The 18,460-nt window shown below is 33.0% G+C and overlaps 2 protein-coding genes across 5 annotated transcripts; one reads left to right on the forward strand and one right to left on the reverse strand.

The window, feature by feature from the left end:
• The first annotated feature begins 10,309 nt into the window (after positions 1–10,309).
• Positions 10,310–14,911, forward strand: LOC108479856 (uncharacterized). 4 transcript variants are annotated; one of them, XR_001870515.2, is made up of 5 exons: positions 10,408–10,693; positions 11,736–13,180; positions 13,357–13,382; positions 13,656–14,587; positions 14,683–14,911. XR_001870515.2 is itself a non-coding variant. In XM_017782679.2 (4 exons), the coding sequence occupies exons 2-4, from the start codon at positions 11,791–11,793 to the stop codon at positions 14,412–14,414; spliced, it is 2,175 nt and encodes a 724-aa protein (XP_017638168.1). In that variant the 5' UTR covers positions 10,310–10,693; positions 11,736–11,790; the 3' UTR covers positions 14,415–14,911. The 4 variants fall into 4 exon arrangements, 2 of the variants coding, with proteins under 2 accessions (XP_017638168.1, XP_052878644.1); XR_008275745.1 differs by lacking the exon at positions 10,408–10,693 and adding an exon at positions 10,708–11,551; XM_017782679.2 differs by having other exon boundaries at positions 10,310–10,693; positions 13,656–14,911.
• A 1,818-nt stretch (positions 14,912–16,729) lies between these two features.
• LOC108477200 (40S ribosomal protein S25-2) lies at positions 16,730–18,183 on the reverse strand. Its single transcript, XM_017779671.2, has 4 exons — positions 17,989–18,183; positions 17,839–17,913; positions 17,599–17,733; positions 16,730–17,023 (listed from the first exon to the last, which is right to left on the reverse strand). Exons 1-4 carry the CDS (start codon positions 17,989–17,991, stop codon positions 16,910–16,912), a joined length of 327 nt encoding a protein of 108 aa, XP_017635160.1. The 5' UTR covers positions 17,992–18,183; the 3' UTR covers positions 16,730–16,909.
• Positions 18,184–18,460: the final 277 nt, after the last annotated feature.

The following is an 18,460-nucleotide window of genomic DNA, read 5'->3' on the forward strand; positions in this document are numbered from 1 at the left end:
AAGTTTCCTCTCAAGCAATATAGCATAAATCTCAGGTGAGCTCATCAATTCAAATATTTCCATTCTCATTTCTCATTATAGTCCCGTTGAATTTTTCAAAAATCTCGATGGGTATCTCGTTTACCCTTAAGTCATGCTAGTGACCATTTTAAATATACACTCTCGTAAACATCACTCTTACGGCAAGATTACCAATCCAGGTTAAATCCCTCATAACATAAATTCAAGTAGTATTGTTGGGATTACCATTCCAGGCTAAATCTCTTACAACGACAAATACTCCAATCCGCTCGGATCTAAAATGCCAGTCCAGGCTAATTTCAGTCTTTAATTGTATTACCCATCCGAGCTAAATCCACAATGCACATATATTCATTGGGAGGTTCGATCACTTAAGAAACACCCGTTCGGGCTGGATCCTTACTATATTGAGATCATCGGATTACCCGTTTGGGCTAAATCCCTTTCTGCAACACATGCAGGATCTCATGTCATGTAAATAAGAATTTACCCATCGAATCTCCCTTTTTCATTCAACCGGGACAATTGTCATCTGTTTCATTTTACATTACCACATTTCATGGATTGTCATGCAATCAATATCTAAATTAACATACATTTAATAATATGCATTTTCAAGTATATTTAAAGTTTACTTTGAGTTACACGAACTTACTTGGTAATTGCTTCGGTTTCGTATTTCGGTTATTCTGAAACCTTTCATTTTCCACAGTCGACCTCCGAAATTGGTTCCTTGGGATCTATATCAATAAAAATAAATTATTAATACCTCATACTATTCATTTTGGACCTAAATTTTACCCCTGGGCAAAATGACCATTTTGCCCCCAACATTTCATATTTTTACAAATTAGTCCATAGGCTTGTATAATGGAATGCATGAAATTCCTTGGTTACCCATGCCTAGCCAAATGTATCCTAAGCTCATACCAGCCCATATTTTCTTCTATTTTACATTTTTACCACATATTTTATACTTTTTACAAAATGGTCCTTTAAGCCATTTCCATGAAAACCTACATAGTAAAAGTTGTTTACCATCCTTTAAACTCTCATATTCCTCTATAAATAATCAAAACACAAGCATCTCATGCATGGGTAAATTTCCAAACATGAACCCTAGCTTGAGATATGGGTAGAAATGGATAGAGCATGTTACGAGATCTCAAAATTACAAAGAACATTAAAAACGGGGCTAGGGAGCACTTCCTATTGTGCTTGAAATGTTGAAAACCCTAGCTTATGGAGCTCTAGGAATTTCGGCAGCTATGGGGAAGAAGATGGTTGATTTTGGCTTTCTTTTTCCCTTTTTATTAAGTTTATTACCAAATGACCAAAATGCCCTTCCTTACAAAACTCCCAAATTTTTCTATGCATGCCCATTTTGGTCCAAAAACTTATAAATTGGGAAAATTTCTATTTAAGACCTTGTAATTTATAATTCAAAGCAATTTTATGCAAATTGCTTCTAGAACCCAAGTTTTGCAATTTATTCAATTTGGTTCCTAATTTCTAATTGGACATCTTATACTTATAATTTCTTCATGAAACTTTAACACATGTTTATTTTCATATCCTAGAACTCATAATAGTCATAAAAAAATATTTTAATGTCAGATTTGTGGTCCTGAAACCACTATTCTGACTAGGCCTTATTTTAGGATGTTACATTTGAATTTCCCTAAACCTTACAATCAATGTTGGAACCTTAACTTAAGGTTTTACCAAAGCTTATGATTCACGAATTTAAATCCAAATTTAAAAAAACTTTAATAATCCATATGAGTAGTCCTGTTAGAATTTGGAAACTAATAGTAAAAATGATCGATGGTATATGGACCTCCTACCTAGATAAATCTGACCCGAAATAAGAATGTTCGTCTACGGGCACAGTTAGCTAATGTAACACCCCCTACCCGTACTCATTGCCGGAATAGGGTACGAGGCATTACCGGAGTTTACGATTTTTTTTATATTCAATATAGCCCCTTTATAAATATTTAACCTTCCCTGCAATATTAAATCGAGACCAATCCATATCAACCAAACCAATTCAACATATTTTCAAGATAAATTCATGCATATTTATAAGATAACATCATCACATACCCAAAACCAGGTTTGTTAACCATACCAATGGCTAACTTTACATTCATTTCACAGAATCATTTACTTTATTAGCTTATACATGCCATTGATTTCCAAAATAAAGTTTCTTTACATACCGAAATCCTGAGGTTGATATTGTGATGTGTCTCCGACCAAATTCGACCTCCGAGCTCTTAACACTACAAAATAGGGGAAAATAAGACAGGGTAAGCACTTTGTGCTTAGTAAGCTCATGTAACAAGAATTATACTTACCTAATATTTTCAATACAATATAATAAACATTCATATATCCATTCAATGCATTATTACCCTAACATGCACAAACTCAACATTCAAGTTAGTACAATAATTTCCATGTACCAGTAATATATACCATGATTGATGAGCTCATCAATACCATGATTTCCATTTCCTTGTTATTTTTCCATATTTATCCCGTTAAATTTATTGGAATTTCGATGGATTTTTAGAGGTACACTTTTAGTGTACAATTCCGGGTCCGTCAATTCATATTCATGTGCTCACATTTCCATTTCAGATAGCACACTCCCGCGAACCTCATCCTTACAGTGGGATTACCAGTCCAGGCTAAATCCCCTGCAACAACAATTACTCTAATGAGCTTGGATCTAAATTAGCAGTCCAGGGTAAATTCAGACCCTGATTCGGATTACCGATCCGGGCTAAATCCATTTTACACATATTCTTCGGGAGGGCTACATCAGGATAGGATCACCCGTCCGGGCTTGATCCTTTTTACCGTCAATTCCTTTTCAGAGATCCATCGAATTTTCCTTTTATTCAACCGGGATTTCTTCCTCTTTTATCAAATATGTCAATGTTTCATAAAATTTCATATAATGAACATTCAAATCATATTCATATCAAAAACATGCATTTCAAGTATTTAAAAATATAATTCAAGTTATATGAACTTAACTTGATACTTGTTCCTGTACAAAAATCTATTAATCCCGAACTTTTTCCTTTCCTCGATCTAGCTTTGTATTTGAATCTTTTGGATTTAAATAAATAAATTTAATTATCAATTTAATACATTTCATATTCATATGCAACATTCTCTATAATTTCATTATTATTTATAGTTCACTCAAAGCTGTCTACTTGAGTTATAGTCACTAAATTATTTTTATCTTGAGCTACAGAATTCCAAATTAGGATCTGCTAATTTTCCCTGAGACTAGACTCAAATATCTTCTTACCATAAAATTTTCAGGATTTTTTGTTTAGCCAATAAGTACAATTTATTCTTTAAATTCAACCCTGTTCTGATGTCTGATAGTTCTGACCCTTTTTCACTAAAAATTAATTATCTCTTTATACAGGATTCAAATGATGTTCTCGTTTGTTTCTCTTAAAAATATACTCATTCAGGATTCTATACATATAAATTTAAGCCCCTAATTATTTTTATTCAATTTTTTATGATTTTTAAAATTCATAATAGGGGAACTCGAATTCATTCTGACTTTGTCTCACAAAATTTATTATATCTCAAAATTTACAAATACATTTCTTACACCGTTTCTTCTATGAGAAATTAGACTCAATAAACTTTAATTCCATATTTTTTTCATCTTCTAATTCGATTCCTACAATTTATGGTGATTTTTCAAATTTAGGCTATTGCTGCTGTCCAAATTGTTTTAGTAGAAGCTATTTATTACCATTTTCCCCCCTAAGCTTTTAATAAATAATAATATTGTCCCTGCTCAATTAGCCCTCAATTGAGCTGATTTTTCCCAATTAACACTTTATTCTATCACCTTAAACTAGTTTACAACATTTGGAAATCAGAATTTCAGCAATAGACTTTAATTCCAAACATTTTCACAATTAGGTCCTAAAAATCAATTTCCATTGAAATTACCTAATAAAATCATCTCATAAACAAATTAAAGCTTTAATTTCATTCTATTTCATCATAAACTTACAGCACTCAACCATGGTGACTTTCAATTTCATCCATGAAATCAAAACCTAATGAATTTAATAGTAGGACCTAGTTGTAAAAGTTTTAGAAATACAAAAATTACAAGAAAAAGGCAAGGATTAACTCACTTGGTGCAAAAATTATGGAATACCAGCTTCGATAACCCTCTTATGGCATTTTTAGCTGCTGGAATTGAAGAGAAATGAAGAGAAATCTAGATATTTCCTATTTAGTCCTAGCTTTATTTAGTTAATTTTGCAATATTCCAATTTTGCCCTTAATTTATCAATTTTCCTGCTGATTTCATGCCCTTGCTGTCCAGCCCAAATAAATTTTGGGTCTAATTTCCTTTTAAATCCTCTCTCATTAGACACTTAAGCTATTTAATCATCCCATCCACTTTTACACATTTTACAATTTAGTCTTTTTCATTTAATTAACTACTCAAACATTAAAACTTCCTAACGAAATTTTAATACCATATTACTAACATTTCATAAATATTTATAAAATTATTTTCGATTCGGTTTTATGATATCGAGGTCTCGATACTTTGTTTTTACCCAATTTCTTCAATAATTTCTTCAATAATTTCTTTTTCTAACTAACCACTAAATCGGTAAAAAAATTTATCGATATTTTCATATGATTTTCCTATTATATAAATATTCATGCAAAAATATTAAAATAAATTTCTCTTTAAATCGGATTTGTGGTTACGAAACCACTATTCTGATAACCTTGAATTTAGGCCATTACAGCTAAGGACCTAGCGGGAATACAAGATGTTCACAAAGATAGCTCGCGTGAGAGAGCTCGCGTAAGCCTCGCACAGATAAGTTCGTAAGAGGGAGCTTGCATAAACCTCGCAGGGGCAAGGTCATGAGCCATATTTGTGAAGAGGACCCTCACTCGTGACCAGCAGGTGTGAGGTTCATTGGGAGAGTCAGTACCGAGGTCAAAAAAGACTGCGTGCTCCATAGGCAAGCATCCAATAAGCCAAATAAGGCCCAAATAATGTCAGCACCAAGGATAGGGAATGTCAGTGCCCTCATCCCAAAGGCCAAGATAAAACAGTGGGCCCTATTGTGAGCTATAATAATAGCAGTAAGGATGTATATAAATACCCCATATGTTTCCCTTAATACAACATGAGAAAATATTACTCAACATAATTGTAATAACCTATTTGTTTTTAATGTGTATAATTGAATGATTGATCGAACAATCACTTTGGAAACCGCTATGATACTTCAGATCTAATAAGATTTTTGGACTAGGTTTGGACTATTACACCATCAATGGAGGTTGTCAACTTTATTTAGGAACCTTTTCTTGATATAATTGAGTGGCATTCTCTTCCTATGTATATCATATTATCATATATGCATGGCATACTTATTTTTATTTCATCATCCATTCAGTTATTCAAACATATCAAATAATTAAAATTACCAAACCAAAAAGGATAGGCCATGGCTCCATGTTCTATCCAAGAAAAGCAAAAATTGCTAATTAGTTTACAAAGTTTCACCAAAGCATATTTTAGGTTTTTAACATTCCTCATATGTGGACTATGCTATCACCAACCCCAATAAACCCTTCCATACTTTCATAAAAACCCATTTTCATCATAAATCAAATGTTTATGGAAAATGATTGGACTCAAATGATAGATTTGTCGACTTTTGAACTTCCTTAAACCTTACAATCAATGTTGGAACCTTAATTTAAGGTTTCACTAAAGCTTATGATTCTCGAATTTAAATCCAAATTTAAAAAACTTTAATAATCCATATGAATAGTCCTGTTAGGATTTGGGAACCAATAGTCGAAATGATTGATGGGATATGGACCTCCGACCCGGATAAATCCGACTCGAAAGAAGAATGTTCGTCTGCAAGCATAGTCAACTAAGGACCTCGCAGGAATGTAAGATGTTCGTAGAGATATTTCGTGTGGGAAAGCTCGTATAAGCCTCATACAAATAAGGTCGCAAGAGGGAGTTCGAGTAAACCTCGAAGGGGTGAGGTCACAAGCCATATCTGTGAAGAATACCCTCACTCATGACTGACAGGTGCGAGGTTCGCTAGGAGAGCCAGTCCCAAGGTCAGAAAGGATCGCGTGCTCCATAGGCAAGCATTCAATAAGCCAAATAAGGCCCAAGGAATGTTAGCACCACAAGGAATGTCAGTGCCCTTGGCCCAAAGGCCAAGACAAAACAGTGGGCCCTATTGTGAGCTATAATAATAGCAGTAAGGATGTGTATAAATACCCCCTTGTGTTTCCTTTAATACAACGTGAGAAAATATTACTCAACATAATTGTTAATAACCTATTTGTTTTCAATGTGTATAACTAAATAATTGATTGAATAGTCACTTTGGCAACCACTGTGATACTTCAGATCTAACAAGACTTTCGGGCTAGGTTTGGACTGTTACACCATTAATGGAGGTCATTGACTTTATTTAGAAACCTTTTATTGATATAATTAATTGGCATTCTCTTCCATATGTATAACATATTATCATACATGCATGGCATACTTATTTTGATTTCATCATCCATTCAATTATTCAAACATATCAAATAATTAAAATTATCAAACCAAAAAGGATTGGTCATGGTTCCATGTTTTATCCAAGAAAAGCAAAAATTGCAAATTAGTTTACAAAGTTTCACCAAAACATATTTTAGGTTTTTAACATTCCTCATATGTGGACCATGCTATCACCAATCCCAATGAACCCTTCTATACCTTCATAAAAACCCATTTTCTTCATAAATCAAATGTTTATGGAAAATGGTTGGACTCAAATGATAAAGTTGTCGACTTTTGAACTTCCCTAAACCTTACAATGAATGTTGGAACCTTAACTTAAGGTTTCACCAAAGCTTATGATTCTCGAATTTAAATCCAAATTTTAAAAACTTTAATAATCCATATGAATAGTCCTGTTAGGATTTGGGAACCAATAGTCGAAATGACCGATGGGATATGGACCTCTGACCCGGATAAACCTGACCTGAAATAAGAATGTTTGCCTATAGTCACAGTTAGCTAAGGACCTTGCAGGAATGCAAGATGTTTGTAAAGATAGCTCTTGTGGGAGAGCTCGCGTAAACCTCGCAAGGGCTAGGTTGTGAGCTGTATCTGTGAAGAGGACCCTCGCTCATGACTGACAGGTGCAAGATTCACTAGGAGAGTCAGTCCTAGGGTCAAAAAGGACCAAATGCTCCACATGTAAGTGTCCAATAAGCCAAAGGAGGCCCAGAGAATGTTAGCACCAGGGACAAGGAATATCAATGCCCCCGGCCCAAAAGCTAAGATAAAACAGTGGGCCCTATTGTGAGCTGTAATAGTAGCAGTAAGGATATATATAAATACCCCTTGTGTTTCCTTTAATACAACATGACAAAATCTTACTCAACAAGTCCAATTCATAGAGTTGAAGATTGTTATTAAAAGAAGAGTTGAAAACAAAAACAATAGCCTCAATCTTACAAATCAACTTCCAGAAACCCTAGGGAATTTGACATTTGATATTTCCTAAAACCTAATATTGTATTTAAGACCCAACTTTTTTCTATGATGTTTAGCACTTTAGTCATATGAAAACTAAAAGTTTCACATCAAACGAAATTCAAATACTCATCAAATACGTACCTGATCAAAACGCACTTGTTCCTTAAAAAGGTATGATAATTTGCAGTATTCCTTCTTCGAGGACTCTATTTTGATTTCCGCTACATAATTTCTTAAGTCATTTTTGGCTAACAAGATCTTCTAAGAAATATAAATAAAAAATTTTACGTCTAGATGATAGTCATGAACTAATTACTTTAAAACTTTTAGGATCCACAACCTTGAGAAAAAATAATTTAATTAATTAATTATATCAACACCCATTTGCATCAATAAGTGCTCCAGTTTTTTTTATATATGTTTTAGTCCTTATACTTAGCCTTTCATTTGATTCTTAAATGAAATATTGCATCTTAGCTTATTTTTGCATGATTAATGTCTCATTTGCATATGTTTAAGTTTTTATTTAATTATGTTTAATTTTTAACTGATTTTAGTAGTTGATAATTATTTAGGTTTTTTGTGAGTTGGGTTAGATTCATTAGAGCTTAAAGTTAAAGTCTGAGGATCGTCGGAAAAGAAACGGAGCGTGCATCACAAGTTGAGTGTAAGGTCATTTTGGTCCTTTATGAGATCTACAACTTCAAGCAAGCTCTTGTAACCTAATTTAGGTTATTTAGGCAATATATACAAGATTTTTTTAGAGGAAGGTAGGGACTTTTGGCTATTTTCTGACTTTATTGCTATCTATTTGTTTATTGTGTTCTTCAACTTTATGGCATACTAAACTCCCTAGTTAAAGGATTTTTGAAGTTTGATCTTGTAAATTCGTGAGATCTAATTTGTTCTTAGTCCTTCTTAATTCTTTAGTATTTTCACATCTTCAGTTTGAATTACAATTATTCATGTTTATTAAATATTCGACTGTTATTTGATAACTTAAAATAATTGTCATCAATTAGAATAATTAAATTTGTAATTGTTTAATTCATTCTAATACTTATGACCCACTTCATAATTGTGTATGTGGTAATATATATAATTTTGTGGTATGGATGAGTAATTTAGCTTAAATAAATTGAATTTGTTGGTTAAAATTAGATCACTCTCATTTTTAATGTTATCGTAAGTTAAATATTGTATTTATTTATTGGTTAGATTCCTAATTAGGTTGATTGTGCTTTGTCACAATTCACCACTTGATTAGTAATTGAAAACAAAAATAATTAAATTGATTATATATTTTAAATGTTATTTGAATTTGAATAAAATTGTTGTAGATTAATCGAATTAAAATTATTTTAAACTATTTGATTGTTTTAAGATTAACCTGAGAGCTTCTCAACTTATGAAATAAACTTGCAAGAGAGGATAGAAGGGTTCTTACTTTATTTTGTTTTATTTAATGATCATTTATAAATGTATTTATTAATATATATCATATATGATGTGTAGAAGTGATTATGGATCGGGCTTCAATAGAATTTTATGTTTGTTTTCTAGGTTCGGGTCCGGTTCAAACAAAAGACACTAAAACTTAAGCCCAGTTCGACTTATCCGTATTAATTTTTATATTATTTTTATATAAAAATTAAAATATATAATACATTAAATACACTAAAAATATTAAAATAAATATTTTCCAACAAATTGAAATTAAATTAAAAATTATTTACACTTAAATAACACTAATATAAGTACAACTTAACAAGTAAATACATTTAAAATAATAACAAAATTAATAATAAAATAAAAGTTATATTATATTCAAATAATAATAACAAAATGATAACGAAACGCCAATAAAATAATGACAAAATAGCAGCAAAAAAGTAATATTTTTTGTAAATTTAAGTCTCAAAACTCAATCTGTTTAAAAAACGAGTCGTTTAAAATTTTTTGGTTTAAACCCAAACCCTCCAACTCTGGTCTAATGATGCGAGACCTTTGGGGATTTTTTTTATTATTCTTGACAAATAAAGATATTTTGAAAGGGAAGAAAATATTTCGGAGCCAACATGTAAAAAGGTTTTGGACTATATACCTTTACACAGAGAAATCATATATATAATATCATAAGTTGGTGCAACTCAAAAGGATGCAATATTACTGTGGGTCCAAATTTCCTAAGAGCCAATTAAAAAACATAGATTTCGAAAAAAACAAATATTGTTAAATTTGGTAAATTTCAAAATCAAGAAAATGAATCAACTTTGTATTAGAATTCTAAATTCAAATTAAAATGCTAATTAGAATGTTAATTTATATTAAAATTTGATTAAATTTATTCAGGCGTAGTCAAGGAGGGCTGGTATGGGCGGGCCTCTTAAAATGAAAAATTTTATTTTAAGACTTTATATTTTTTAAAATTTTAAATTAATAAAAATAAAATTATATTTTAACCCGTCCTAAAATTATAAAAATTTAACTTAATCTTTTACAAATTATAAAAATATAAACCATAAAAATTAAAATTTTATGAGATCTCTAAAAGAATTTTTGGCTTCACTCTAAATTTATTTTCGTTGTCATATCATTAAAATACATATCTTTTGCTTGTGTCATATAGATAGGACAGCATGGTGCAATTGAATTAATAAATTAGCATTTTCATTACAACCATAATTCGCGTCAAAAAGTAAAAACTCATTAAAAATATATGAATAGAAAAGTGCAGGTGTGTGGGACCCTGGTTTAATTCAGCTCCCAAATTTCATCGGCTCGACTCGCTAAAGACACGTGAAAATGTGGCTCTCGGCTTCCTAAGATGCCTTCTTTTTCCTTTCATTTCTTTCCTTCTTTCACCAATTACATCCCGTCCTTCATTCCCCCCTCCCCCTTTTTCTATCTCTTCCACCGTCCACAAATTCTCAAAATTCCCCAATTTAACTATACATTTTTCCTTATTTTCTGATCTTATATTCTCCATGGATCTGTGCTTCACTCTTTCTCTTCTCCTTCATCTTCCTTCTTTCTTTTCTTCATGAACTCTTGATTCCTCTTTCTCAGCCTTTTGAGGTGAGTTCTTACGCGGTTTTGACTTAATTTTTACTCTTTATTGCTTGCTCGCTTCAATACTGCTTTCTTTTAGCATCTTCGGTTGTTGTTTAGTTGGTGCATGGAGCTTGTTTACTCGTTTCGACTTCTTCCGATTTTTTACTACCTGCTCTGCTTGAGTAGTTTATGAGTTATGTTTCTCTAATTTTGCTTACGGAACAGTACAATCCGTTTTATTAGTAGCGATGAAATATAAAATAAGGGAAAGGATGAGTAAGTAGTCTTTTTTGTGCTGTTCTTTTTCTTCTTTATTTGAAAAGGATAGATTCGGTTCATGGAATGAACTCCAGAATCCAAACGTACTTCTTTATTTATTATAAATACGTTACGTTACAATGTGAAACGTCCTTTCTAATAGATAATTAAATATTTGTTTATTGGTAATTAAGTTAGTTTTTAACGAAAATAATATATGTTTTTTGGATACAGAACAAAATAATAATTAAATATTTAGAAGAACTTTCAATACCAATGGAGAAAAGATCAATGCCTAATATATAGGTTCTAAACAAGAAAATTAATAATAATCCTAAATTTATCTTCCTACTAGGAACAATCAAACAAGAATATGCTAAAATCAACCTTTTTGGAAATTTAACTACGGATTGCTTGATTTTGTAAAATATATCGCTTTTATAGTATATGTGGGATCGTGCTATCCAGTTTAAAATTCGTAGGAGGGACCAAACGTTGTAACTTTGGGAGCCTGGATTGATCATAAGGGTTTAACTAGTGCAATCAAAGAACTCTTTGGCTGCTTCAACCTTAAGGTTTCTAATTTACACGTCTGAGGTTCCCTGCTTTATGGGTTGAAATTGGGTAATTAGTTACGCATATAATTTGTTGATCCTTCAATTCCACTAAGCTCCATTTACTGGCCTTTATGAGCATTAGATTTGGATTTTCTTTTGTTTTTTAATTTCTGATTTCTAATTTCTTTGAATTTTGTTTTGGAACCTAATGGATATTATGTTTAATGGTGTTTGCTGATTTTTTTTTTCAGTTAAGGTGCAATGAGCCTCTGAGACTTCTGAAATTAAAATAGAATTGATCATATCATGTCTGATCGTGTTGCAAAATCAGATTCTGATAGTGATGGAACAGCTAGGAAATCTATGAATCATTACCAAGCTGCTTGGATGGATCACTGGAAACATGCAAGGCACAAACCATCCACTGAGGTTCGCAGTCATTTACTGCACTCCCCTGGACCGAAAAAAGATGATCACGAAGATTTTAAGAAGCATCCTTTGCTTTCTAGGACTGAAATTGCAGCGAATATTTCAAACTATTCTCAAGGATTTAGAGACGTTTCTGAAGACAGAACAGATGACACCTTGAAGAAGCGTCTGAGAATGGTTTCAATGAAGTCGGGGAAAGAAATTTTAGATGGACAGCCTCTTCCACTGTTCAGCAATTTAGGGAATAGGGAGAATGCCATGTCTTCTAAGAATGATGCAGGTACTTCATCTGGCGGTGAGGCAGTGAAGTATCAAATTGATCTCAATGATGGCCATAATTCTATTGGGTTGGGTAGAAGTGAGTGGGCTTATCCAGAGGGCATATCACGAGTACCTCAGAAGCTGATCAAGCCTCATGAATTTCTTGAAAACAACACTTTAGCTGTTTCATCATCTTTTCTGGATGATGTTGGGTCATGTTCTAAAATTGTACCATATGTACTGCATAGTGCTGCAGCTCCAACACAGTCCTTCACTTATCAGCATGAAAACATTGATCAACCAAGCCCTGTTGTAGCATCCAAAGAGCACCTCGCAGATGCTAAACTTTGCAGCTATTCTAACTTTTGGGTCCATGAGAAGAAAGCTGATATCCTTTTCGAGTCCAGAAGAGTGGAGAATTCACTGTCCGGGCAGAATGTTGCACCTTTATTACTTAATGATCAGTCAAGAAACAATAGTCAGAATAAGCAGAGTCAGGAAGTGGAATATGATTCTAGTCTTAGATTGCTTCCAAGCTTGGGCAGTCCTGAGGCTGAGAAATCAGGAAAAGCATACGATGAACATCTCTTGCTGCCAAGAATACCTCGTTCTGTTCATGATGTCAAGACTATGAGAATATGTGCCACTATTGATTCTGTGGAAGAATTACCCACAGGTCCCTCCAAGATTTCTCAAACAACTCACCAATTTTTCATTACAAAGAAGACTGGTGTTAACTTAACTGAAGGAGGACAAGAGTTCAGAGATGCAACAGTCTCCCCCAAATTGAAGGGAAAAATGTTCAATGAGTTCCTGAGCTTATCTCCCAGTTTCAGTTTCCATGGTCAGCAAGGAGTAAAACTGCAACCTCTGGAGAGCTCTACAGATAGTGAAAGAAAAGAAAATGTTCGGGACATCAGAACTTCTACTGTTTGTTTAAAGAATGAATCATCAGTTGAAACTGACGCGATGGAATTGGATGTTTTCCAGAAGAGCCTTCTTTCAGGTATGTATTTATGTTGCCTCTGTAATCATGAAGCTAATGGAATTATGTATTGTAAAATCTCACATCAGACTAATTAGAAAGTTACTCTTAGAAATATCTTTAAATTTAGTTAAATTTATATTTACTTGCTCTTTCAGTATTTATTTTCATATTTAATAAGCTTACTTTTGTTGCAGGAGTGGCTTTATGTCCATTAGATCAGGTAATTCTTTCGTATTCTGTTTTACTATGCTAAAAGTGAAATTTTTAATCGGATCAGATGTAGCTTTAAGATAATGGTACCTTTTGGATGAATACTTCTTTGGTTGGACTAAAGTTTTAATGAGCAATATGTTCTTGATATTCCATACAATGAGTATTTTTTAGTTCGGTCTTAACATCCTAGTGAGCATAGCATGCTAAAATTACCTCTTTCTATACAAAGATCTCTGTATTGAGTATTCAAAACTAGACATAACTGTTTGTTAATTTTCAGAACATCAAGGGGGTTCATAAACCATCATTATCAGAAACTGGAAATGGTACTGGAGAAGCTGGGAATGAAATGGTCAACGGGGAATCACCTGATATGAATGAAAGACTTCCTGCACTTCCAGCTGCAGCAAATTCAATAGATGATGGAGGGACAAGCACCTCTAGAACCCAGAGCCTAGATGCAGAGCATCTCCTTTTCCATGCTGAGCAGCCTTCAAATTCCAATGCTACTGCTTGTCCAGATGGTCCTCTGGAGCCAGATCCAAGCAGCAGATGGGTTAAACGTCTCAAATTGAGCACCTCACATCCTTTTGCTTCTGGTACTAAAATCTCTAAAATGGGAGAAGTTTCATCCTGTGTAAAGATTAACAAGATCAGCAAAATCATGAATTGCAGCAAAACAAGTTCAGAGCCCACAGTAGGTAGAAGCCATGTGAGATCAAAATTGGCACTGGATCAACATCCAGTGCTATTAAAGAGTGGCGAGTCCAGTTCCAGTGGTTCAGGGAGGAAAAGTCAAGAAATCTCTCTTTCGCGTACTTGGATTCATCGATGGTGTCGTCGCATAGCTGCACCTCCAAACAAGAAGCCTGATGCTGCAGTGCTCTGTGAACCACAGAGCTCAAAGGCAAAATCGGATGAACTCCAAGAGAAGCAGTTTCCAAGCATTGCAGCCATGGCTTTGATGGGGAAGGCCATGAACGGTTTTCATCCTTGTGAGTTCAAAAGGAAGGGGTCTTTGATAGTTTGGAACACTTAGAGCTTCCAAGGCAATTCTAGCTAAAACCATTTGTGGCGCAAAAACAAATTGACCTTTAGGTTTTGCCAGGAGTGTTGGTGGTTCCATTTGTTGCCGAGGGCAATAGATGCCTGCCCCATCTTTATTATATATGATAAGATATTTGGCACAAATCAAGTCAAAATGTTGCCTAGGTATGTTTCCTTCCTGCATGCATACATTTCATGTGACATTTACATCAAAGGGTAAAAGTTTTTGTAGCTGGGTTATTTACGGAGGGATCTTACAGAGGCCATTTGTCTTGAATGAGCACTTGGATGGAGGATGAAAGAGGCGATCACAACAGCTATCATCTTTTCTTGTAAGTTTGAAGAACACTCCATGATATTCCCTGTTTTGGTTAAAAACATCATTGGACTGGGAAATGATAAGGAAATAGAAACTGGACCGTGAATATCTATTAACATGTTAAAAGTAAGTTGTGTAATAATGAATGAGGTATTTGTTTTTGTCCACAACTGCTAAAGAGATAGAAAGACTGGTAAGTTTGTATTTAAGTGGATGGAGTACATATGAAATTTACAGCTAGTCTAGGAGTATTTCTAGGAGTATTTTGGTGATATATATTGATAACGTATGGTAGTCTAACACGGGTATATTCATTCTTCTTCTTCTTCTTCTTCTTTTTATCTTTTATTTAGAAGGTCGTATCACTATACCTATGTTTAAGAATAGGTTGGATGGGAATAGCGGAAGGCATCTATAAACCTTGTTTCTCTTTCATTTCATTAAATTCTTGGGCAGTAAGTGGAGGTTTTGAAGTTTGTCTTGAGCAGTTTGTTTTTCAGCTCAGGATTACTAACTGCAACAAAAGCCCATTGGCATTTTCCTTTTGCAAAAAAGGTTGTAAGTGTTTCTCCTGTACCGACATTTTCTTGCTTTTCTCTTTCAATCTTATCAGTAGAGATGACCGGGCACTATTCTCTATGATGCTATCGTAGAGCTACTAAAGTTCAGATAGGGAATAAGAGTTATAGTACGCAGGGGCAGGGCTAAATCCCCACAAAGCCAAAAAAAAGTATTTAAGAGAAAGATCTATGGAAGTATAAAGTGAAAGTTTTAAAATTAAAGTAGTTTTTAATATCAACTGATTTTACGCTTTTAATTTTTTAATTAGTTTTTTAATTTCTTTTACTTGAGTGATAGAATATAATTAATATATACTTATTTAACAAAATGTTTTTATCATATAGAAAATGGATGGTGTTGATCAATACGTTTTTAATAATATTAAAAATTCAAATCATAATTAATGAATTCGATACCATATTCAATTTAATAATTAATGCAAAAAAACATTATTTAAAATAATAACTATCTATAATACAAGTTGTTTTGTTGCAATTTTTCATTGTTTTCTTTTCTTAATGGTCAATAAATTGATTATATTGTTCATAGATAATATGTAGTTAATATAAATATATTAGATTAGATTACATAAATATTATTTATAATATTTTATATGTGAAATATAAAGTTACTTATTATATAAATAATCAATTTTTCTTTTCTGTGAGAGAAAACATAATAATTTTAATAATTCAATATAAAAATAATTATTTTTATTTGTATTACAAATTAATTAAATAGAAGCATTAATACAATAAAATAATTTATTTATTAAATAAATACTTTAATAAAATTAAAATTCTTATTTGTAAATAATAAAAATATTTAAAATGACAACTTCGAAAGCTATATTATTAATAAGTTTGAAAGCTTGCCAAAAATGTTAAGATATGTGGGTTAAGGTGGTTAGAGATAAGTTGCCATTATCGTCATCATTTCCTCTGTTTTGGTCCAACTTTCAACATTCATTGATATTTGTTTCTTACTTTAGTTCTTCACATGATCATTTTATGTTTTACTTATTCAATTTCGATTGCCCAAGCTCTCATAAAATAAGCAGATTACTATGAAAGTCTTTGTATTTTGCTCTTTCTACTTAAAAAATGAACAAATTAATCCAGATTAAAGAACAAACTTTGGCAATAGGATAGGAGATAAGCAGCCAACACAAATACTTCAAAGATCTCTCTAAATGCTTCTGAAGATTTAACCCTAGTTCAAGGCATGGAACGCTCCAGAACAAAGAAAGTGGACCCAAATTTCTCTTCTTATGAATAACCATTTCCTCCACATTATGATTCTGATCTTCTACCCCCGCGTTTCCTCAAAATCCAGCAAGTTAACACAGAAAGAGGAGTTGCTTGGCCTCAATTTCCTCAAATAGGACATTTTAAGGTTTTAAACACACTACTAAAACACCTTATCAATTTCACTTAGGAAAGCTGAGTGGCCAAAGAAGCTGAAATTCAACCATTAAATCATTCTACAAAAAGTAGCCAAAGAGAAGTTTTAAACCAAATTTAAAGGGGGGAAAAATCATTTATCCAAGTCAAAACTCAACCATGGCAATACTTCTTAGAACTAATTGCAAAAATATAACTAAAGATCTAGGTGTTTGTTGCCCTAGTGTAAATCTGCTGGCTTGAATGCGCAGAGACCAACCTAATCAACCCTCTTGCCATCAACTCCCGTATTGCCTTCCTTGCAAGTGATCCGTTAATCTGTGAAGTGCACACACACACACATAAAAAAAGAAAAACATATTAGACACAGTAGCCGGGTTTAGACCCCATTCAATAGAGTTCGCGCATGCGAACTAGAAGCAAACATTCTATAAAAAGAATGTCAACCTGACCTGGAACCAACATTCTAACTCTATAACACGAGTGTATGAACATATTATTTTGTCACAGCAATACATACAACAAGAGTTTATGACCCAAAATAAGCCGACTTTAGATCACCATTCGAGGTCAGACATTGAATAAACAACTAAGAATTAGGGTGCCCAAATTCATCTATCCGTGTAGCAGTCACCATTGATCCAACAATAAAAAACTCGTGCCAGATAAACGTTTATTTTCCAAAAAATTGAGCAGGGCGACAAGCCGACATCAAATAGAATGAACTATTTAGATCTCAACCTCCAGACTAGAGAACACCATAAATCAAATCGAAAACTAATATCATCACAAATGCAAAAGAAAGGTAAACATCATGCAAAGGGAAACAACATTAAAAATACAACAACAAATGATTAACATATAATATAAAGAGGTAGAAATGAAAAAAGTACCCTCATACGATCAGAGAGGATTGAAGGAGTGATAAGCTTGTATTTAGGAGCTTCAGAGAGAAGCTTGTCATAGGTAGCTTGGTCAAATAGTACCATGTTGTTCACCTTCTCCTTTTGCTTTCCCTTACTCCACTTCTGTTAATACAACAACAAAAACCCCCCCACTTCATATTTAACTTTTGAAAAGCAGAAAGATCGACCCCATTATATATATAGCATAAGATATAATAAAAAGATGACCTTCTTCTTCTGCTTTCCACCTCCAGACTTGGCTGGCTTAGATGAAGGAGGAGGGGCTTTGTCCTTCTTTGGGGCCTGCAAAACCAAATAAAAAAGAATTCATTTTCTGATCTAAAACAGAGTAGGAGATGATGAGATTAACAAACATACCATGGGATCTTTTGGAAGTAAAGAAAAATGGGTACGGAGAAGAGCAGAGCGTTTTGGGCGGCAACGAGAGGGATGATATGGAGGAGGTGAGCGATTTTCCTAGCCTAGAGTTTGAGCCCCGTATCTCAAACGTCGCCGTTTACATCGTAAACCCTAGGTTCCTATTTTTCTTGGCCTTCTAATTTACTATTCCTGTTAAGAAGGTTGTGGAAAAATTTTGGAAAAGTTTAATAGTATTTATTATTAGGGTAAACTATACCATTAGTTATTAAATTATTGATAAGTTTTTGTTTTGTTCATTTAATTAATTTTTTTTATAATTTGGTTATTGAATTGTTCAAAAATTTTTATTTAAGTCATTAAATTGTTAATATCGATACTATATGATTTTTTTCTGTTTGCACTAATCGAAAGTTCTCTTTCTCCTTTTCTTCTATGATTCAACTTTTTTTCATAAAACAATTTTAGATGT

This window comes from Gossypium arboreum, chromosome 12 (assembly GCF_025698485.1).
Source record: "Gossypium arboreum isolate Shixiya-1 chromosome 12, ASM2569848v2, whole genome shotgun sequence".
Lineage (NCBI taxonomy): Eukaryota > Viridiplantae > Streptophyta > Magnoliopsida > Malvales > Malvaceae > Gossypium > Gossypium arboreum.

What these genes read in the sequence shown, in the direction of transcription:
- LOC108479856 (XM_017782679.2), top strand. Translation starts at nt 11,791, where the DNA reads ATGTCTGATCGTGTTGCAAAATCAGATTCTGATAGTGATGGAACAGCT. An exon ending in CCAGAAGAGCCTTCTTTCAG is followed by an intron (nt 13,181 to 13,356) that starts GTATGTATTTAT and finishes CTTTTGTTGCAG; the next exon opens with GAGTGGCTTTATGTCCATTA. An exon ending in CTTTATGTCCATTAGATCAG is followed by an intron (nt 13,383 to 13,655) that starts GTAATTCTTTCG and finishes GTTAATTTTCAG; the next exon opens with AACATCAAGGGGGTTCATAA.
- LOC108477200 (XM_017779671.2), bottom strand. An exon ending in GTGGAAAGCAGAAGAAGAAG is followed by an intron (nt 17,734 to 17,838) that starts GTCATCTTTTTA and finishes TTGTATTAACAG; the next exon opens with AAGTGGAGTAAGGGAAAGCA. An exon ending in TCCTCTCTGATCGTATGAGG is followed by an intron (nt 17,024 to 17,598) that starts GTACTTTTTTCA and finishes TGCACTTCACAG; the next exon opens with ATTAACGGATCACTTGCAAG.